Source organism: Egretta garzetta, unplaced genomic scaffold (genome assembly GCF_000687185.1).
Source record: "Egretta garzetta isolate BGI_Z169 unplaced genomic scaffold, ASM68718v1 scaffold190, whole genome shotgun sequence".
Classification (NCBI taxonomy): Eukaryota; Metazoa; Chordata; class Aves; order Pelecaniformes; family Ardeidae; genus Egretta; species Egretta garzetta.
Window position 1 is genome coordinate 255,550 of NW_009258272.1, and position 22,125 is coordinate 277,674.

At 42.4% G+C, this 22,125-nt stretch overlaps 1 protein-coding gene across 1 annotated transcript in view; it reads right to left on the reverse strand.

Moving 5' to 3' along the window:
• Positions 1–5: 5 nt before the first annotated feature.
• The window catches only part of NUP188 (nucleoporin 188), a 27,965-nt gene continuing 5,845 nt past the window's right edge, over positions 6–22,125 (reverse strand). Inside the window, exons 11-45 of the mRNA XM_035889878.1 lie at positions 21,773–21,887; positions 21,046–21,246; positions 20,323–20,412; positions 19,694–19,759; positions 19,046–19,165; positions 18,449–18,575; positions 18,173–18,328; positions 17,696–17,822; positions 16,965–17,052; positions 16,798–16,874; positions 16,523–16,637; positions 16,067–16,187; positions 15,777–15,843; positions 15,227–15,355; positions 13,915–14,048; positions 13,401–13,507; positions 12,409–12,615; positions 11,587–11,756; positions 11,173–11,242; positions 10,473–10,540; positions 9,653–9,848; positions 9,054–9,131; positions 8,615–8,700; positions 8,054–8,199; positions 6,728–6,909; positions 6,125–6,325; positions 5,394–5,486; positions 5,036–5,194; positions 4,128–4,265; positions 3,639–3,713; positions 2,740–2,949; positions 1,885–2,016; positions 1,676–1,746; positions 1,100–1,229; positions 6–869 (exon numbers count right to left, since the gene is read on the reverse strand). Coding sequence (XP_035745771.1) covers positions 699–869; positions 1,100–1,229; positions 1,676–1,746; positions 1,885–2,016; positions 2,740–2,949; positions 3,639–3,713; positions 4,128–4,265; positions 5,036–5,194; positions 5,394–5,486; positions 6,125–6,325; positions 6,728–6,909; positions 8,054–8,199; positions 8,615–8,700; positions 9,054–9,131; positions 9,653–9,848; positions 10,473–10,540; positions 11,173–11,242; positions 11,587–11,756; positions 12,409–12,615; positions 13,401–13,507; positions 13,915–14,048; positions 15,227–15,355; positions 15,777–15,843; positions 16,067–16,187; positions 16,523–16,637; positions 16,798–16,874; positions 16,965–17,052; positions 17,696–17,822; positions 18,173–18,328; positions 18,449–18,575; positions 19,046–19,165; positions 19,694–19,759; positions 20,323–20,412; positions 21,046–21,246; positions 21,773–21,887 — 4,423 coding nt within the window. The 3' untranslated portion in view covers positions 6–698. The remainder of the gene's footprint in view (positions 870–1,099; positions 1,230–1,675; positions 1,747–1,884; positions 2,017–2,739; positions 2,950–3,638; positions 3,714–4,127; positions 4,266–5,035; positions 5,195–5,393; positions 5,487–6,124; positions 6,326–6,727; positions 6,910–8,053; positions 8,200–8,614; positions 8,701–9,053; positions 9,132–9,652; positions 9,849–10,472; positions 10,541–11,172; positions 11,243–11,586; positions 11,757–12,408; positions 12,616–13,400; positions 13,508–13,914; positions 14,049–15,226; positions 15,356–15,776; positions 15,844–16,066; positions 16,188–16,522; positions 16,638–16,797; positions 16,875–16,964; positions 17,053–17,695; positions 17,823–18,172; positions 18,329–18,448; positions 18,576–19,045; positions 19,166–19,693; positions 19,760–20,322; positions 20,413–21,045; positions 21,247–21,772; positions 21,888–22,125) is intronic.

The window sequence follows — 22,125 nt, forward strand, 5'->3', positions numbered from 1 at the left end:
CAAAACCATGAACCCAGCTGCTATAAAGGTTTTTAATATCAGTATAAATAGGGCACAGTTACAAAAAACTGCAAGACTGGAGCAATGGAATTTTGACTTAAAAACCTTAAGTGAGGCCTTGCTCTTCAGAAACACACAGAACACACAGACTGCAGGGCGAAGGGAAGGCGTGAGCACACATACACCATCTTGCCTGGAACCATTCAGTACAAAAATAGCAGTAGAAAGATGGTCTCTGAATTGCTGGCTGATCCCTTGGTTGTGCCTGAACTGGGCTCTGACTGCAAGGGAGAGGCAGATTGCACCTTGTGTTAAGAGCAGAGTTACTGCCCAGTGGAAAGTTTGTCTCCTCTCTCCATCCAGCCACAGCTTCCCCAGCTGAGGTACAAGCTATAAAAATAAAGGTTTTGACTGTTCAGCACTTGTACCCAGCCAGGGTGCTCTAGCAGACGGAGCGGGCAGGCTGTGCACGTGGGCTGATCACTGAAGAGCCGCTCTCGGCTCTCCTTACATTCACTCTGCTACTGGGTTGCAAGAGTTCAATGGGATCTCGCTGATGTTACAGCTTGGTTTACACCACTGCCCGCACCAGGCCTCCCTCCCTTTCCCACTCCTTGTGCCAAAGGTGATGCCTTCTGCGGTGGACGTGAATCGTGCTGCTGCGAGTCCTGAAAAGGGAGGCAGGGGCAGGGTAGAATCTATCTCTGCACGTGCCGGACAAAGGCCTGCACGAGCTGAAACAAAGGCTCCTGCCCCTCAGGACCCAGCTTGGAAGCAGACTTTCCTTGGGGAGAAGGAAGAACCCCGCTGGCAGGTGAAGAGGGACCACCGCGGCGGAAGTAACGAGACAGGCTGGAGAGCAGCGTACTCTGAAATTACAAGCACGTATCAAGTTAGCTTCTTCAGACACACAACCCTCTCCCTCCCCAAACAAGGTGCCAGTGGCACACAACAGGCACCAGGACGTGCAGCCCAAGATGCCCAAGGCTGTTGACTCATCCTGGGGAATGGGCTCTATTGGGCAGCCAAAGACAAATGACCCGCTCCCGCAAGACACATTTACACCGAACAGTGAGAAAGGAGGGTACGAGCTGCTTACCAGCTCAGAGCTGAGCTCCTGTTTCATCCGCTGCTTGTCACGGGGATGCACAGCTGGGTCTCTCAAGTACCGAACAGCCTGGGAGATGAGCAGGTAGAAACAGTTTTCCATTGTAAACATGAGCAGAGACCTGTGCAAAGAAACACACATCAGCGGGAGCCAAAAAGGTCAGCACACTCTAGTTTCAAGGTCAAAGACTCTTAGAAAGACTTCACACACAGGGTACCTATGAGGGAACACTGCTACTGTTCACTTTCTGCTCAAGCAGCAATACCCAAAAGCTACCGTCTGCAGAGTAGAAACCCCTGTTGGCCATCAGGGAAGTCTGATTTAAATATACTGGTAAGGAAGCATCAAACAAACACTGCACTTTAGGATGGGATTGCTTCACACACCCTCCCCAAAAAAATCCCTGCGTGCTTTGGAGAGCTTCTGATGGGACAGGCTATCTGAACTCCCTGCATTCAGAGTGAGCAGCTCTGAAGCCACACGAATGCTGGTAATCCTCAGTTCTGATCTGAGGAGCATTAGATTCTGCTCCTTGGCCATGACTACATCAAAGAGCTAGAAACTTACTTGAGGGTTTTGGTTCCCTCTTGCATATTCAGCCCTGCAGCCTGAGGGAAAGGTTCCTTCTTCTTATCCAGCTTAAAGGGAAAAAAGACAGGCATTAGAGACAGGAGATTCAAAAGAGGAAATGCTTCTACTCTTCAAATATCAGCTGAGTGAGTGCTCTGAGATCACTGCAACTGCTGTGCTCTCCCGAACAGCGGAACAGCCAGTACCTCTCCCAACATGTTAAGGGCCACGTTGACTGTGGCAAGGAGGGTCCCAAAGGAAGGTGCGACATCTGAATCAAAGGCTGGTGTGGTGAAACTCAAAACGAAGAGCACGTTGTACTCAGCAAGGTCCAGTGACTGTGGAGAAACAGGAGGAGTGAGTGAGTGACCCCTGAGGCCATGAGTAGACTATTGTCATAGTAACAGCAATACCCAGCCCCTGTATCATGCTGTTTGTATGGAGAACTAGAACTAATTTTCGAAATCTCAGGTATACAAACGGGAGCAGTAGAGAGCATTCTGTACAGCACTGCACAATCAGACATGAATAAACCTCTCCAACTCCCAAGCCGTACAGCTTGCCACCAAGTGGCAAGCTAAAGTAATGACTGTTTCCAGATCATTTTCAAAAGCCCAGGCTATGTACCTAGAGGCACAGGAAGTTAACTATCCACAAGTTAGCCGCAAGACAGTGCCAGAATAAAGGATTAAACCTTCCTTTTCCTGTGCCACACTGACTCAGGAGGATAACAAGAGGATGTCTCTTCTGAAGAGCGACATACTGAGGATACAAACCTAGCCAGGTTATTCGTCTGCTCTAGTAAGGTTACACAAACACAGCGTTGTGCAGATCACACAAAACTCAGCCAAGCCTTCCCTTCACACTGATCAGTGCCTGATTCCTAAGGGGGATTCCTTGTGTCCTGCCCTCCTGCTTTGTACAGCAGAACAGCAGGCAGATGTATGGTGGTGTCGCTGTCTCAAGCAGGACAGAACGTGTCTCACTGCACAGACCCAGAACATCACCTGAAATGCTGGAAACTCCCCCTTTCAGGGAGCAGCATCTCTCTCTTTCTCTACCTGATCAAGGAGGATCTGGCAGACATCAGGGGTGAAATGGCGCAGGGCGGCAAGAGATTTGCTGAGGATTTTCAAGAGGCTGTACTGCACTGTAAGCAGTGCTTTCTGCTCTGCTGCCTCTGACTCAGGGCTGGGATGTTTGGAGGAAGCTTGGGGATTACGCTGCACTCGCGGAGTCACACTTGATGGAAGGGAATCACCATTTTTTGTCTGTGAAGAAAGAAAAAAAAGGAAGTCTTGAATACAGATACGATTATTTTGCATTACTTTCAGGAAAAAAAAAAAAGCTATGAACAAAAGGAATGAGGAACTAAGGCACCCAGAGTCTGTCACCTGCTAGAAGCATGAGAATCTACACTGAGTGTGCATCGGGGGAGGAACTGCATTGCAGGGAGGCAGCTGCAGAGGCTATTTCGAATCCACATTCCAAATAAAGAATCTCTAATCAACACACCAAGCCTTAGCCAGGCTGAAATAACACATCAGTAGCAATGCATTGTCTCCACCTCATGAATCTAAGGATTCCCCAAGATCAAGGACATCAGGTCAACAGTGGCTTAATTAATGGCACTACAGAGTACTACAGCAATGCAGCTTTCTTGCTGCAGTGTAGGCAGCTATAAAATTATAACAGCACTATTCAAACACAAGCTGCTGTTTCTCTAGGACTGGCCTTACAGTCCAGAGCTTTTAGAGTCCAGACTATTCTTTGCCCATTTTTTTGCTGTGGAAAAATGCAAATCCTAACTATTGATGATTGTCAATAATCACGACTAGGATTACTGACAATCGATTCAATATCCAAGAGCCTGGATACTGAATAATATTTGCCATTTAATGGGGAGCACGGGCATGCAACAGTCTTAACTTGCAGTTTGGCTTACAGTCCCCATCCTCACCTGCAGGTAGTGCTGGAGCATTTTGCGGCTGTGCAGGAGGGAGGTACAGGCCTGACACAGGTAACACAGATTCACCTGAAATAAATAATGCAATGGAGAAATCTCTTAAAGGCTCAAAACTCATCTATTCACTACCATTGGTGGAAGCTAGAAAATCCCATTAAACAGAACACTGTGATCATAAAGCATCAATGCAGTCTTTTGATTTGCCAGTATTTTCTCAGAGTCACCTGGCACTGAGAACTGAGAGCGTGACTCTGAATTCCCCAAGTTATTTTTCCAAGCTACCATCTATCTGTCCCAAACAGTTATCTTTCCTCACTCAATTCATTCAAGGTACTGTCAGAACAGACATTTAAATGACCTCAGCAATAGTTCCTATTAAAAGAGCAGCAATAAAAAGGTGATATAGTGTCATTTTCTCTTACCACATGCAAATCCCTGCATTTCAAGGCAACGTATTATTCACAGCAGGATCCTGATTCCTACCTGCATGTCCCTCATAAGCTGTGGCAGGTGGAAATGCCACTCCTTTGTGAAATTTGAGAGCTGAAGAATGAAGCCAACAGTGTGATCAGCCTCTTCCAGACAGGCCAAACTCTGTACTGTCCGTACTGCATTCAGGCACTGGAAGGGAGAGAGAAGTAAATCAGGGCTATTACAGTTAAATCACAAAAAGCCCACTCCCTTCTCTAGAAGAAAATCTGAAGACGCAGAGGATTGCTTTTAGGGACAGAAAATGCATTTGTGAAAGTAGCTGCATAGCACATGGGTCAGACTCAGAGCACTTTATATTCTAAGGCAGAGGCCAATGCATTTCACAAGCTATGCTGCCATACAAGAAGACAGATTTGTCTAGGGAGCATGCTTATGAACAGGTAATTCAGCACCTATGTACAAACAGGACTCTTCAGCCTGTCTGCACTGACACAGTCCAGCCAGTACAGGTATTTCAGTATTGCAGGACATAAGAGCTTGCTGACCCAAATGGTGATTGAACCCTGACCACAGCATTTTCATTATTTGAGCAAGGCTGAGCTGAAGCCACCTCCAAGAACGGCTCTCATATTTTTCTCTCCAGAGCAGACAGCCACAAAGTGAGTTCCCATCAAACTCTCACTTCCGCTACTGTGTTGAGTAGGCACATTAAACACCTGCAGCGAAGTTATAACCCCAAGAGTGAACAGGCTGAACAGATGGTGACTGCCCAGCTCTAACAAGTATCATAACAATCATCCCTTGTATATCCTATCCTCCTTCTCCCACCATTGAATTATTCCTATTGTAAACCTTTCTGAGGCAGGAGCCTCTTTTCAATGCTGCTGCACTGTCTGACGTTTCCACTGCTATTGCAACACAGAAGCCAAGTGAACCATCACAGATGAAGTATGACATACCTGAAGAATCCTCTCTTGATGGACACCAACAAAGTCCAGTGCTTCCGTCAGGAAGTTGTATCTAAGTGTTTTAAGAAGGCGTTCCATCAGTGACATGGAGAGACGATAGACCCCAGGCCAAGAGGGGGCATCCAGAGACTTTCGAGATGAAGCAGATGTCTGAACAAATCAGATACAAAACTAAATTAATTATTTACATTGCTGCCCAGTGTGGCACAAGCCACAAACCCTGCACACCATTTTAGAGGTCTCCAGGCTGATGTTCTGACCAGGAGGGCTCTGATCCAACCACAGACCACAAGGCAGGGCATGGCAAGCTCTCCTGGTGCATTCCCACCCAAAAGGAAGCAGCACCCACCTGAATGGCTCCATTAGAGCTGAGCTGGTACACGCTCAAGAGGGGCAGGCAGACACTCTGCGTGACACCAGCTCCAGCCACCGCTGCTGCTCCCTATAAGATACAGAACAAATTACTGTTAAAATCTGCATGTCTCTCTCCTCTCTGAAACTGAAGAGACTTATTCTGCATTAGATATTTCTGTCCTCTGCACTGTTACCACCTTCTTCTACACACACTTCTTCTATGTTGTTAAAAATTCACTATCAAGAAAAGCAACACTGTTCTTTCAATAAAATCTAACTTGCATAACTGTACTATGAATTCCATTTCAATATCACCTGGTTTGGTACATACATAATCTTTGAAAAGGGCTGGCTTTGGAACAACCTTGCTTTCACCTAAAGCCCCACAAAAAAATTGAATTTTTAATAGATAAATAATGCTTTATTGCAACTAATGAGAAAGCTGGTTCCAACACTTAATGCTGTTTTAACTAAGGGGGATAATGTGCATTGCAGAAGAATACATGCAGTGAAAGCGCCTGCTCTAAATTACAGGTCTGCTCTGGCTGGCTCAGCTCTTCCATCCCAGACATCCCATTACCAAGGAGAACAAGAAACCTAGGCAGGCAGACACAGGACCTACTGCTTGCCAGCTTCTAAAAAACCCCATTGCAGACAGAATAATGAGATATACATTTCCTATTAAAAACGTATAGCTATATGCTCTCATTTCTCTGCATCTCTCACCTGTTGAGTCCTCGCTAAGGTCAGCAGTAAATGTAATGAGGCCTCTGTGAAGTGAAGGTTTTGTTTAACTCTCAGGCTGATCTCCAATGCGGCAAAAATAGTAGGAAGTACAGGGACTTTCCTAGTAATCTGTAGCCAGTAGTCTCCATCTTCATCAACTTCACAGAGCTCCTTAGCCAGATGCAGACCCAGAACACACACCTGCAGGGACAAGGAAATGAGAACAAGGTATAGGCTTGACATGGATAGCAAGAAAATCTTGAAAGCGTTTACTAACACAACCTGAAGTTCAATCATTCTCAGAATCATAAATTAAGGCAGCTGGTATTCCTCACATTATACCCTTGCACACTTCCTGGCTGTATTAGCAACTGTGACGGTTTTTAGGACAGATCTGAAAGAGAGGCAGCAACAGCCAATTTCCCAGACTGATGTGTGCCAAAAAGACACGGAGTAATTCTGAAGAATTACTTCTACTAATTAGAAACTGATGAAACTTCCTTTGAAGGCAGAAGGCCGCAAGGGAAGTTGTTCCAAACACACACAGAACTTTTGTTTGGAGAAAAGAAACATAGCTGCAAAGCAGATGAACAGATCCTTTACCCCATCTCGCTGGTCCTTGTGTTTAACTCGAGAGGCATCATCTGTTTCCATGCTGTCCTTGTCATCTGTGGCATCTCCCAAGGTCAGGCTGTGTCGAGTCTGATCAAAGAGTGCAATGACTTCGTCTTGGAGTGTTTCACACACGCTCAACACCAGCTGGGAGTACTGTGGGATCTCATTCACTGTGACACACACAGAATAGACAACAGTTAACACAGTTCTTGTACTTAGGTTTCCAGTTTAACTGATAACATCACTGGGCCACATTTCTCAGAGTTAGCATTTATTCTGTACAAAACAGAATGGGAGGAACTGTGACTAAGTTAGATGATTAAGCCTAGGAGGATATAATAAGGTGTTACATGGTCATCTGGATAATAAAAACATGTCGTTTTCTCAATAAGTCATATAAACTCATGACATTTCAAGGCACAAATCAAGCACTACTATGGATGTATTATTCCATAATTGCTCACTACACCATTTCCTACACATTTCTCCACATTGCTGCTACTGGCCAGTGGGTGCTGTCTGTGTTCTGTGAGTCCATATAAATACTACATTCTCATCAAAACCATTATAATAAATTGCACCACCTTTTACCAGCGTGACTGGAAACTCAAATTCAATGGGGAAAAAAACCCCACAAACCACTACATTTAAAAAAACCCCAACCCTCCACTTTCTATTTATTTTCCAGAGCCCAAGCAGTGGGACAAGGAATACAGAGAAAGGTAAGCTGATACACTTCTCAACACCACAGTTGCCTTTGCATGTGTTGTACAGAGAAATACCGCCCAGATTCTACTGGGGATCTTCAAGTGCTACTGCAATGTAAGATGCCCCACAAGTGACAGGGGTAATGACCAGACGAGTTTCTCTGGTTTGTAACAAAATGTACCCTCAGAAGACCTTCTTGTGCTTGTGTCTTTTGTTATCTCTAACTAGAAATTCATGTCAGAATCTACAGTCACTCTGTGAGATGGCATTACTAGGGTGTCCCTCCCACACCTGCTGAAGTATTTTCAAAAACACATGGGAACCCTACCTTGCCTCTATCAAACTGATCAAACACAGAGATTATTGTTGGGGAAAGACAAGAGAAGGGAAGACATACACATAGTATGAATGAAAAATCTCCTATCTCTCTAAAACTAGCTAAAACAAGTGAGAAAAAAGTAGAGAATTCCCACAGGTTGGTGACTGTATTTAACATCCTGTATTACTGTTAACATAAAAAGCATTCTTATCTTGGAACGCTAGAGTATTAGGGTATATTCAGCCATGGCAGCCCTGCTCGTGACACTTGTACATACACCACCTCACCTTTCATCTCCTTCATTTGAAGCACAGTGATAAGAGCTGAGAACACTTTGGCTTTCATTTTCTCCATCATCTGCTGATCTGCCTGTAGTACTCCCTCCAGAATCTGCGTCAAGGAGTTTATGATTTTATCCACAGAACCCAACTCGCTGACAACAAAAAGGGAGAGCTCTTCAGATTAGACAAGATCCCTCAATAAATATATTAGCTTGACTGTGCTGTGTGTATCGAAATGTATATGATCCACACAAAAGCAGTTCTTTCAAGTAAAGTTTAAGTCACCACCTAGATCTCACTAAAGACATTCCACAGTACAGTGAGAATGTAGGACTGTCTATCACAAAAGCTTTTTTGATACACTTCCCACCAGCAAGCAGGAAGCCAAACCATAAATATATTATTATAAGAGATTTCAGCAACAACCTACAGACATTTGCCATCCCAAAAGCGAATTCTATGATAAGGTTTCATTAAGGGAATCTCATTAGAGCAAAACATTTAAACATAATCTCCCAAGTTTTTACATTTAGCAGTGACTAATAATTACCCAAATAAAATACCTACCTCTTCCACTGTTTGAGCAGGATCAGAAGAAGGGTACACAGCATAGACCCCAGCTGCACACAGGATACTGACATGGGAACTAGAAGCTAAAAAGAAATACTGCAGGAGTTACAGCTGCAACAGTCATACGTAAGAACACTTAAGAAATCTTCAGCCCTGGCACTGCCACCAAATGGCCAGGTTTGTTCTTCAGCAACTAGCAGCATCGGGGGAACCGGAGTCAGGACCCTCTGCAGGGTCACCCAGTGATGACAAGAATAACACATACAAAATAAAGATTTATAAGAAGCTCATCAACCCAGGAAGAGAGACTTTGTTTCAGCCCAATTTCAGAGGACCTGAAAAACCTATGATGGCCAGCAGCTGCAGAAACAGAACTCCTCACAGTACAAAGGAGATGAGCAATTGGGAAATTAAAGAACTGACAGGAAGCACCTACCAAAACCTTGGTCCCATTTAGCACATCCAGAAACAACTGCTGATGAACTGCAGAATCAGTCAGATGCATTATATCCGCCTAAGATCCACAAAGACAGAGATCAATCAAGCACAACAAAAGATGCACCTTCTTAGGAGTCTAACATCAGTCTACTGTTTTAATTTGTTACATTAACAATTCACCGAATTTTATAGTTGCTGAGTGATGCAGTTTTACAGAAATCACTGAAGTACTACATTAACAGTTGAAAAGAAGTCAGCAATAACTAGTTTTGCTAATGGTGCATCCCTGCCTCACTTGGCTCAGCAAAATCTCTTCAGGATTACAGAATTACTTAGAATTGCTATAAAAATTATTTACTACCTCCCTCCTCTGCTCAGACAGGCAATAAGCTCATTTTGATCAAACAGCAAAACACCACCTACTCTAACTTCTTGTACCGTGCTCGTGCCAACTTGCGTTGTAAGCATATATACAAAACAACCGAAAGAAAAACCAGTGAATTCTTCACTATGGCTTAGCTGGCCCTGAGAAGTTGACATCGTAATATTCAAAATGTTAATTTCAGATTATCATGAAAGATAAGAGGTAGCTCTTACATGGCTAGTAGAGATTATCAGCAGCATCCGCCAGGCTGAGATCAGCATTTGATATTCTGTCATGGAGGCACAGCTGCTACCCTCTGTCTCTGCCACGTGATATGCCATTAACTTCACATATTCTGACCAATAGGCAAAGCGCTTTTTGGTGGAGAAATTCTTCAGGGTGTCTTTCAGGGACTGATCCAGTGAGCCCCTGACCAAATCAAGAGGAGAAGTTATCTTCATTTATTCTTTGGTCAGAAAATATACTTCTTCTGAGATTCAGGCAGGAAAGCCAAGGACACGGCTTGCAAGTGAAGGTTATTCCACATATTAGACCTGTGCAGGGAATCCCACTTTTTGCATCAAATGTGAAAGAAAAACATGATCCCTGAAGAAAATCTATAGGGTTTTCTTTTTAAGCAGAGATTTTAGTTAATCATGACTTTTCAACATGTTAAAGGGCAGTTATGTTGAGGAGAACAAAATGAGTGGGATAAAACTACTAAAAGATTTGTCAGCAATCACTATAGTAGGTGCACTTAGCTTAGTTTACAGTTAATTTCAATAAATACTGTATATTCTCATTCCAGGGTTCAAGGAAAATACTAGCACTCGCACCTACAGGCTGCAGAAACACTGTAACATCTTCTGCAACTGATGATTGAAAGAATCTCAAATGCACATTTGCGATTTGTTCATAAATCACTGCTCTTCCCCCATTTTCACAGGACTTCATGTACTCTGTTCCCCCAAAGCCTGCATGGCCTATCAAGATTTAACACACAGTATAGATAATTAAAAAGTACAGGAACAAAGGAGACACTACAAGACTCACTTGACAACATAGTAGATCTCCAAACAGATGATTTTCATGATTAAGGCACAGGTATCCAAGACACTGAGCTATAAAGACAAAAGAAAATCTGAGCACCTAGCTCTGCAAGGCGAGTGGAATTCTGATTTATCCCTACCCATCCACTTGCAGTGACCGATGCTCCAGTTTTGCAGGATACTTGTTTCTCCCACGATAGCAATATTTATTGACCATGTAATAATAAGGTGATAACAAGGAAAGAAGGCTGTGTTCAAAGTGGCACTCTGAGTGGGAGCACGGGACTTTCACAATGAAGGGGAAAACTCCCATAGAAAGGAATAACAAGAACCTAATTGATTCCTCTGTGATACTAACCAGCCTGAGCTATGCCTAAAACAAAGTTTCTTTTGCCAAACAGCATACAAGGTATAGTATGGATACAGTACAGACAGCACACCTTCTAAAGAGAGTTACCACAGATGCTAGGTAACATCTATTTCTGTTTCATATGCGAATAAAGAGCAGAATTTCAAAAGACAGTTTATGGCTTTACAGTCTCTGCAAAGCCAGAAGCATTCACTTCATCGCCTGCCTGTGTTTAAATCACTTGATCATATTTCCTTTTAGAAAACTGCAAGCAGAGTGAAGACCCACATACATCACTTAGAAACGTTTTCCAAGAAGTATGTAACTACCTTCATTTTGTTCGGATGTAACTCACCTCTGATGATTCTGAAGGCGGAGGAAGGGTCCCAAAGAGGGGATTGGTTAAATTTTCCCAAAACTTTGGCCTAAGAGATATATACAGAAGTAAAGTCAGTTATCTCCCCCATGCCACATGCCTAGCAGCATTTTGACTGTTCCAAACTTCATAGAAAACATACTTTGGTAAATAGAAGCTTATAAAGCTTTGTATAAAATAAACAGAACAAAATATATTTGCTTCTGAACATGCCCATATGGGCTTCTCATCTTCCTTCCCGAGAGACTAAGTTCAAAGCCCATACACTGCATACCCTTACCAGGGCACACAAAGACTAAGATGCAAATGTCCCTGAGAAGTCTGATGAACCAAAGAAAAAAAGTGTTTTGGAAAAAAGGAAGGAAAATACATTGTAGAAAAAAAACAACTCACTTTGTCCTCAGAACTAGCATGGCGCTATCTCGACGGTCCTGCCACAGAGCATGCAGGAAGGCAATGGCAGCACGATGCAAGAGGGGAGGGCACCAGTACCTCTCCTGTTGTTTGGAGTCTATCAGCTCTAAGACTACTTGGAGGCAACTCCACTCCCCTAAGCTGAATTCCTAAAGCAAAAGGAAATGAGGGAGGTTACATCACCACAGAACCATTATGTAGGCACCTATTAAAGCAGAATGTGCTTGATTCCACTTGAACAATACACAGACAAATACATGTTGAGCACATGATGCCATCCTGTATTTTGTATATAGCTACAAGGAGTGTAGTTGTAATACAGGAGAGGAAAAAAGTATTTTTTAGGGGAATAAAAAATGAGCTAAGCTAAGACTTAGTAAGACCAAATGCCTTCAGAAGATCCCAACCCAAGACCTTGAACTACAAAGCACCAGAATGGGTATTCGGGAAAACTGATATCGTCCATTGTACCTCAGTCTTCAGCTTTCCCACTGTGACTGGCCACTGCCAGAGTCAAGAAAGTGGGCCACAGGGATCTTTGATCTGATCCAGTAGATGTTCTTATGTTAACTCAGTATCTGCCTTGAAACGCCGGGGAAAGTTTCTCTTTGGTTATAGGGAAAAGTGAAACTGGGATAGCAGCACACCCATTAACTGCAAGCACAAGTGGCATTTATCTTTACATGAAGCAATCGGGTTACATGTCAGAACTATCAGATTTTAGAGCCTAGTGCCTTATGACTGCTACAAATGCTACAATAAAACACCAGTGAGTCCTTGGGCAAATATCTGCTGTTCTACCTTTGACCCGTCACTGCCATCCTTCACTTCCAAGTTCAGAAACAGCTCAATGAGCCCAGGCTGTGTCTCCACTGCGACTGTGAGGAATTCCAGTATCATGACCTTAATACGCATGTCCTCAATCTTGCTCTGCAGGCGGGTGAGGAAGGCATCACGGATGGCAGCAGCATCACTACCAAGGCAGGCATAAACAGACATGGGAGCAACCTGCAAAAGGAAAGAAACATCAGAAGCAAGAATAACCAAACTCTACAGAATGCTTCATCTCTATAGAAAAGGTGATTTGCATTTCAAATTGAAATTCCAAAATATTTTATATTTAATCTATGAAAATATGTGAGGGAACTCAAAAGTAAGTGGCTGCGATTAAGCAGGAAGAAACATGCAGTGTGATCCAAATTTTCCTCTTTGGCACCTATTTCTCAAGGGTTATGACAAAACTGGAAAAGACAAAAACAGTCTCAGAACAATGTTTCTTGAAATAAATAAACCCAGAGCTGGATTTATATGCTTTAATAAAATTGCAAATACGTTCTCAGAAGTTTAGTAGCCAAAAAGAGGAAGTCTAAAAGGCAAAGTTGAAAGCTCCTGATGAAAACTTAAAACGGATCCTCTTCTCAGTAAGTTAAAGTTCCAGTTAAGAAGGTGTAGGAATTGTGTTTAGGAGTGTGACTTGAGAAAGTTGCTCAAAAAAGCGGAAAGGGATCAACTGGAGGTGCAAATACTTTGCAGAAAACACCCTGCTCGGGTGAAACCTCTCAGCAACTGAGTGACTTTTCAAACAGCAGAGGATTACATTAAAAAACTAAGGGCCCTTTATGTGATTTTTAATGTGCTCTGCCTTACAGCGTTCAGTCCACGCTGCCTTCAACTGACTTGCATTAAGCTCTCCAATACAGAAAAGCCTGAAGAAAGTATCTTGAAAGAATATCAGTGGTGGAATCAGTCACAAGGGGAGAAGCAAAGGAGCACTTGTGTGAGTCTCATCTTACCGTAGCCAGTCGTTTGAGCAATTGGATGGCCAAGCGTGGAAGTGCAGGGTCATGCTTGTGGTAGATGTATTTGGCCAAGACCGCAATAAGATTGTTTCCATGAGCACCTGGAGAGAACACAATTGAAAGCAAAGACAAGAAACTGCAACAAGATGTAACTATTTACCAAATAACAATTTCCATAGCAGAAGGTGAGAACTAGGTCTGTCTTCCAAAAGAACAAGGCATGGGCCCAGCCAGAGGTACTAACGGCAGCTAATTTACTATATTCTGTAATTACACACATCTCATTACAAAGCAGCAAACAAGATGCCACATTTGCTTAGTACTTTAGCAGCTGTCCCAGAGGAGAATAATGCCTTAGGGGAGGGCGAATAGGCCCTCTGCCATCACTAGAAACCACTTTTTGGAACCTTGAAATCTTAACTGCTGTTTGTAACAAGACACACACTGACTATCTGCAAATAACGGAAATGCATAGCTGTCCAGGCTGTCCCCATGGAGAAATACATACCATGCTGAGTAAGTGCCTGTTCTAATGGAGATACCACACTAGAGGGGGGTTTCAACCGGATGACATTATTGGTAACCGAGAATGCCAGCTTCACTGTTTGGATCAGCAGTTGACCTTGGCCTTGTGACTCATCACTGTTTCCCAAAAGAAACCAAAGTAAGTAACTGTGTTGACAACCAACATTCATTATTTGTACAACATTCAGAGAGGAAATTCTATACTCTGTCAATCAGGGGTTATAAGCCATTTTTACTCAGACTGTCATGTCACCACGTAACAGCTGCTGAAACACAAACCCCCACATATCCATAAAAAATAGCCTACCCAGCCCCAGGTCTTCAGCATCAAACAATAAAGAAAAATAGCCTGACAGCCTATTGTCACTTTTTTTCCCATCTTTGGGATGCAGAGATTTGAAATGTGTTAAGACAGAGGAAGAAACATTTACAGAACCAATCTCACAGAAATTATAGTGTACCGAAACTGGATGAAGAGATTAAACTGACTCTAAGTTTGGTATTTTCCTAAGATTTTCCTTGTCAGATAAACATTCTGAAGAGACATTAAAGCCAAAAAGTTTTCTCAGATAGGTCTCACTTTCTCCTTAACAAGTCTGGATTCTCTTCCAGACTTGTTTTGAAAGAAAAAAGTGGCGGACTTTATCAGAAACAACCTGCTAGAAAGTTCAGCTGGCTATGCGTGAAGTAAGGTTGGCTAGGAAAAGAGAACAGAGGAAAGGAGAGAAATGCAAGCCTCAGCGAGAGCCGCATAAGAAGGTTAAGGCGCTCAACATTGGAGACATCTTCAGTACTTCCAGAATACTTCAAGCTGCCTTTAGAACCACCCTAAAAAGACTGATCATTCCTAGCATTTCCAGAATTACAGTTCAAGTTTTATTACGGTTTATTAATGAGCATAGCTTCACTTGTTACTTGAAGACACAAAACTTCTAATATTGGCTCTAATCTTCTTACTTCCCATTCTCTCATGCAAACTTATGAATTCTTTATTAAAAAGACGTAACTGCTAGCAAATGTTAAACAATTGAGCACATTTACACCCACTCACCAGCATGCTTCAAACATCATTTAGAAATAGAAAACTGAAACAACTGCATGAAATGGATAGTGTACAGAAAAGACTATGTACAGATCTGGAACAAACAAGGCTTGTTCCTCCAGACCATACAAGGCAGGCTGTCATGCCCAGCCACTGTGCTGATTCCCCATTAAGTGCAATCAATTAAAGCTACATTTCAAACATTACCATTTGCTTCTTTCCTCACACTACTGAAACAAAACACACCACTCACCTACTAGACTGGGAGGCCATTACCATATCAATAGTGTCCACGCCAATTCCCATGATGTTAATGACAGCTTGCCCTGCTTCAGTGTTGGCCAGGCTGAAGATGCACAAGGACTGAAGGCTGGGGGCATTGCTGTGAGAAACGAACAACACAGGATATCATCGCTATGAGCATGTGCAGTATTTTCCCACCCAGCACTTAGAAAACTACCACCAAGTAACCTCTTAGTTTCTACACCCCCACTGACCCCTAACTTTATCCCCCTCCTACTTTCTTCAGAGTAGGCACACCAAATAGGGAAGTGGATGGCAGTCTGTCCCAGGAAACCTATTTACCAAGTATTCTAAGCATGCTAAAAAACAATGTCCCTCATATTTTTCTACCCTTCCTGTACTCAGTAACACTGAAAAAAGCTGAAACCAGCACTATGCAACCACATCAGTTCATTCCGAGTCGTTTACATTCAAAAACTGGTAACAAAAGGATAGCAACAGAGCCCTCCTGGTGCTGTACGCCAGGCTAGCGCAGAGCTGAAATCCATCACCTGTCTTACCTGCTTCGAGGATCCATTTCAGGGCATAAATTCAGTATAGCATGGATCAACTGCAGAATAAGGCATCCTAAAAGAGAGATGAAATGGACTACTCAGTTCAGGAAGATCTGTTGCCTAGATCGTAGTATTTTCAAACAAATCACAGCGTCTAGCAATACTAGTAGACATACAAAGCAAATCTCAAATGGCTGCTAGAAAGGGTATGATTAAAAGGGAGTAAAAATTCACACATTCTCTGAGAAGACAGGTGACCATTTTTATCCCCTCCTCCCCTCCCTCAACATCCTTACCAATTTTCTCTCTCACTCCATGAGAGTTATAACGCCATTTGTGGTAATTTGGTAACATCTCCTTCAGGACAAACACAATGCAAGGCACAAGTCCTTGGCTCTGGGTGCTACCAAGTTGTCCCTAGGAGAAACAGAAATGTTGTTGTCCCCTTCTGGTTAAAAGGACAAGAAACCTTTTTCAGGAAGGTATGTCATATGTCTTTAAAGTGTGAGAAACTATTGAGTATGGGGACATAGATTTACAAGCGACTTCTTTTGTAGATCAGATTTTTGAACAGTTTTTTGAAAGAATCAGACTACAGAGAAAGCACAAACAGTAGCACAGAAGGGAGCATCAACCAGTGATTACTCATAGAGATCCACTGCACAGATGATCTCAGACATGGCTGTGTTTCACCTTCCTATCACAACAGCCTACAGCTGACTTCATATACAGACCATTCCAGAAACACTCACCCGGACAAGAGTTGTGATCAGGTTCAGGAAGGAGATGGTAACACTGTACTCGCCTTGAGGCTGTTCTATGCTCATCAGTAGGTTTCCATAGCCCCCAGCATTCATTCCCTCTGCACTATGAAATAAGCAAGAAGGTTTACTACATGAACAGCAGGACTCTGACATGAGTGAGAGATGTCAGATGCATAGATTTCACACTGGCAAAAAGTTCTTATGACAGGTTATGAATAGGTTAGGGGAAGAAAAAAAAAAAAGGGCTGGGGGATCATGAATACCTAATCATGTGATTCATACTGGACACTGGATTGGCAACAAATGGTAAGAACCCCGTATGGTGAAGGTCAGTCCAAACCTGCAAGAGAAAAAGTACAGATATTCCCTCTCATTCACATATACATGTCTACTAGTTCTCAAACTCAGCAATACCAGATAATTTCCTCACCTTGGCTGGCATCCGAGCAGCCAGTACTGTCAAACAATTGACACAAGAAGCAATAACATCCACAGGGGGAGAGATTACTGTTGTTAGCCTAGGAAAAAAGAAATACTATGCATAAAACACACTGCCATCTGTGGTCTAGCAGATATACTGTTGTTTTGATCATAAAGGCTTCTCTCTCACTGAAGTACACAAGTATAAAACCTAACCAGGTAAATACTGACACCAGAGTCTGCACTTTCAGTCTAGACTTGCCACCTCCCCATCACACCTGAGTCAGATCAATTTACTGCAAGAGGGAAGGCTGACAAGAGAGCAGACTGTCACAGCGAACAATGAGTATCCAGCAGAACACCAATTCCCAGGCACTTGACACTGAGTGGAGAGTTAATAAGTACAACCATTTTAACACCTGGAAGTTACTGCTCTAATGATATCTTTTATTCCCCTTTTATGTAAATATAGCTACCAATAAAAAATGTCTTTGAATTGATAAAACCGTGCAACATTCAGAGAAGAAGTGGAAGAAGGGCCATTCTGCTGCATCAAAGCATTGAACAGTGCGTAGCCAGAACAGTCTTGAGAACTGAACACCAGTCTTAGGAAGTTCAAGCACTGAGACACGCTTCTTGCAAAGCTCTTGGCAAAATTAGTGATCAGCCATTCTTCCAGCTCATTATATCTTCTCGGGTACCCCCCCGCTGTTACTGACTTCAGGCCAGTCAGTGACTTACCTCTGCAGAAGCATGTAGATTCGCGACGTGATTGGCAGAAGGCAATCTGCTATTGATACATCAGTGCTGATGACTTTATGAACCAGATCAATTATTGGCTTGACCCTCTGGCAGTGCTGAATCACATCTAGGTAAAGAAAAATAACACTAGAAGGCGAAATCATACTTAAGCAGTAATCATATCTGGAACAATGCACATTAATCTTACTACACATCCCCATGGCCATTCCCCAAACCAAAGAACATTTATTTTATCTATCTTAACTTTTCCCTCATCTAACATTTATCTCATCTCACTGTCTGCTCTTGGCCTTTTGCAGTGAATTTTACAGTATTATAATAATTAAAAATCAGGTTTCTGGGAAAGTATTCCATGTTCTTTCAAAAGTATTCAGAGCTCTTCAATCCTACTATTAACCTAAAATTGATACCAATGAACAATTATGTATTCTCTTTTATACTCCCAGCCTATCTCACCTGCTGTCGATACAACATGGAGCAGCATCTCAATCTCGCAGGTAAACAGTGTCCAGCTGCTGTAGGAATACTCCCATCGTACCAAATAAGCCCGATCATCCAGCATCACTTGGCCCACTGTTCCCTGAGGTATCCGCAGATTTGTTTGACCTAGTCCTAAAGATCGAAGAAGCAGGTGAAATAAAGTCACAAGTTTACCCATGAGTTAGAAGCCAGGTAAAGAACTAAATTCCCCACTGCATTTCAATAAGAAAAGGTTAAGTGCAGTTTCCTTACCAAGAGGATAGAGGAGCTTTGGAACCTGTCTTCGCCAAAGTGTGCCATCTTCATGAGAGATCACATCAGGAGGCTTATGCTTGTACAGTTCAATATAGAAGGACATTTTATCCAGGAAACTGTATACCTGCATACAGAGAGAGCTTAAACAACACAGCCAAAGAGCCAGACCTTCTTAAAAATTAATCAAACAGGTCATTTCCAGACAAGTTTTCTTGATGTGGACAATATCCTTCTAATAGGTCAACCCCACCAAAACATTAGTAAACAGCCCACGTGTCCAGACAAGTCTCATCTAATGCATCAGGAACTTCTTATGAGTAAAGTACAACCTGAAAAATTAGGCAGTATCTTAATCTTCAGCAGTTAAGACTTGAAAAGTTTTCTAAAACCCAGAAAACAGTGTCCTGCAGCAGCACAGGACTAAAAAGGAGCCCTGCCCACTGTTCTTTGTCAAAGCTTAATGTCCGTTATCTAGGACTGCAATTGAGACAAGCACATGTAACGGAAAGGAAGAATCACACAGCATTATCACATGAGCATGTTATCCCTGTCTTGAAATAAATCATTTCCCAAACACCAAGAGATATACTGTACCTTTTTTGCAGTAGATTTATCAGACACAAGGGCTTGGAGCAGCTGAAGGAGAGGAGTAAGAAGATGGGGGAACATCCCACACACACTGTCCAGGATGATACCCAGACCCGCAGTAGGTTCCTGGTGGTGGAAACAGAAAACAAATGCGTTACTAAAAAGAAATGTTAAAACGGTCTCAGTATAGCACAAGGATACAGTTCCTTTTTAAGTTGTACATTTAACATTAATCATGCACAAAAGTATCACTCCAGTCCTTGCACAGACTAAAGCATGAGGCAGTGTGCAAGTATAAGGCAGGAAGTAAGACTATAATGCATTACATATCATCCTAATTCTGTGACAACAAAAAATAAGCATGCTGCTTTTGCCAGCAGTTAGTTCAATCCTTGCAACCCCAGCCCTAGTTTAAACTATCACCTATATTAAAACTTGTTCCAGTATCCTTCAAGAGTAAAGCCAAGGCTGTACCTAAAAGGCAGGAAAGGGCAAAAATAAATCAAAGATAGATACAAATGAACACTAGCTCCTCAGGCCCTCCTAGAAACTAACTAAACAAATACCACCAGTCTGTTCCTTTCCTAAAAAGGGATCTTTTATCAGGTTTTAGTTATGAGCAAGGTAGGTCAAAGAAGTTGCCAACACACTCACTGTCTTCCAGAAGAGCTGAGGAATGCTGGAAGCTGCCAGAACTTCACATGCAGCATCAATTATATCCTTCAAAGGAAGGGAGGACAGAGAAATTAAAAGTTACTTTACACAGGGGTATTTCATCCCAACCAAATTCTGCCACATCTTTGGAATTTAAGTTTCCATGTTTACCAGTAACTACTTCCTCTAGTCAAAACAGAAAGAAATACCCAACACATCCAAACCCGGAACACACAGCCAACCTAAAGCCATGCTCCTTATCATGACTGTTCATGACAATATGTCCACTGTATCTGCAAAGAGCTATATGATGTCTCTCAAACTTGGCAATGGCATATGTATTATTTCTGTTGCTTTGGAAATAACACATCAACAATTAGTTTCAAATCCACAGGACCTCAAGTGCAAGATACGCTCTTTCATTATTAATCAGCCTGTCTGCAGAGGTGTTTACTAAGTTTGCATTGGGTAAATGCAGTAGGAAAACCAGCAAATTCCTCTTTTAGATCTAAGTCACATAAAGTTTGCAGTCTCAAATGCAGGACTACAGTTTAACAAAAGTATTTAGCATCAGCTACGACAGGTTATTTTAAATTAGGTAACAGATGCAATGAGCCTTGGATGCTTACCTGCTGATTGCCCAGTGTATGCAATTCCAGCGATGTCAGGACAAAAGAAAGAAGTCCATAAATACACATACAAGCTGTGCTGACAGTACACTGGAAAGAAAGAATACACAAGGACGTTATAGGAAAGACTATGAATACAGAACACTGCAACTGTACTCAGTCTGCTTTACAAACTGAGTTACTGCCTCTTTCATACATCCATGCTGCAGTCAGCAGAGGGGCAGCAAAACAGGAAACAGTCATTAGTTAAGCTCCACATTAACATGAAATATTTCACCAAAATTAGAAATCTTGCCACTATTATTATTATTAGAAATGCATTCCAAACATCAAAGAAAGAAGCACTCAGTGTTCATAGAAATCAAAAGGATTTGCTTTCACTTGTTTCTGCCTACAAAGTAGTTTACTCTCATACACAGTATTGTCTAATGAAACCATATACAGAGAACAGTGCAGAGTTAGTTCCTCTAATACTCAAGATCCACAATGGCAAGTACACTTATGGAGGCAAACCAACAAAAAATCTGTTTCATTTCAGTTTGATTTCTGATCTTCACTGAAAGAAACTAAGATGATAAAACATACTTTACTGCATACTCCGCTTAAAACCAGATTTAGTTTGAAAGAGTATTGGTTCAAAATCATCCACTTCCCTTCATACCTTCACATCAGTAGCAGTTTAAAACCTTCAAGTGCTTACATATATGATTATATGAAACTCACATTCTTCCCCCCACTGCTCAGCGATCGCAGAAGCTTTGTCAGATACTGGAAAACATTCAGCTGGATAGCAGTGCTGCCCATTCTCCTGATAATGTTTGTTGACTCCTCTGGGTTTACAGTGTGACGAAGCAGAGCCCAGGCCAAAAGCACTGGAGCATGATGTGAGACATCCCCTAACTGCAGCAGCTGATTGTCCATCTCCTGCACAGAGGCAAGACAAAGCAAAATAATTGAGATCTTCTGAAAGAAGTTCATACTCAGCAAGCATATAGCTGATTGTGTCTTCTTGCTAACAGTCACCTTTCCCTTGCAGATAATTATTTCAAACATGCAACTAACCAAATTATATACTTGCAGCCTCGGTCTGTTTGTCGGCATGGTTTACTGACTTATAGTTGGTCTAACTCAGATGTTCTCTGTCCTAAAAGCACTGACACTACAAATCTTTTATTTCATTCCCTCCTGGAAACTTCACAATGCCTATTCCTTTGCACACATCTTTCTTTAGAGACAGGCCCAGGACAACCAAGGAAATATAAGTGGGGAAAGGAATGAATTTAGTTCCTATTTGCCCCAGAATGTTACGCAGATGCTCGTTCCTACATTTAGTCAACAAACCCAGGGATCAGAAACTTAAGGACATGATCTTTGAACAGCACTGCTTGGGTAATCACAGTAAGTTCTGTATTGTTAGGCCTCATGAGGCGTCACTCTGCCAGTGCTTTACCTGGTGGATGCGGTCATTATTGGCTAACTTGTGCTCCTCTGTCCTGTCATCCAAAGCTCGCTCATGGAGGGAGTCAATTTCCATGCCTTCCACCAGAATAAGAGCACTAAAGTAGCTACAAGCAAGAAATAAATAAAAACAAGTAGGTCAGAAACTTTATTTAAGAATTCAGGGCATTTTTTTTTTTAAATTGTAAGTGTTCGAAAAACAACCTTTAGCTCTCTGCCACCTGGCAGGATTTTCATGCCCTCTGGCTGCAGCTGAAGTTAAGTCCCGTGCAGCAAAATGAAGATATTACTGCCATTTGTAAGCAGACCCACAATAGTTTGAACTGAGGCAACACAGTTGACAAT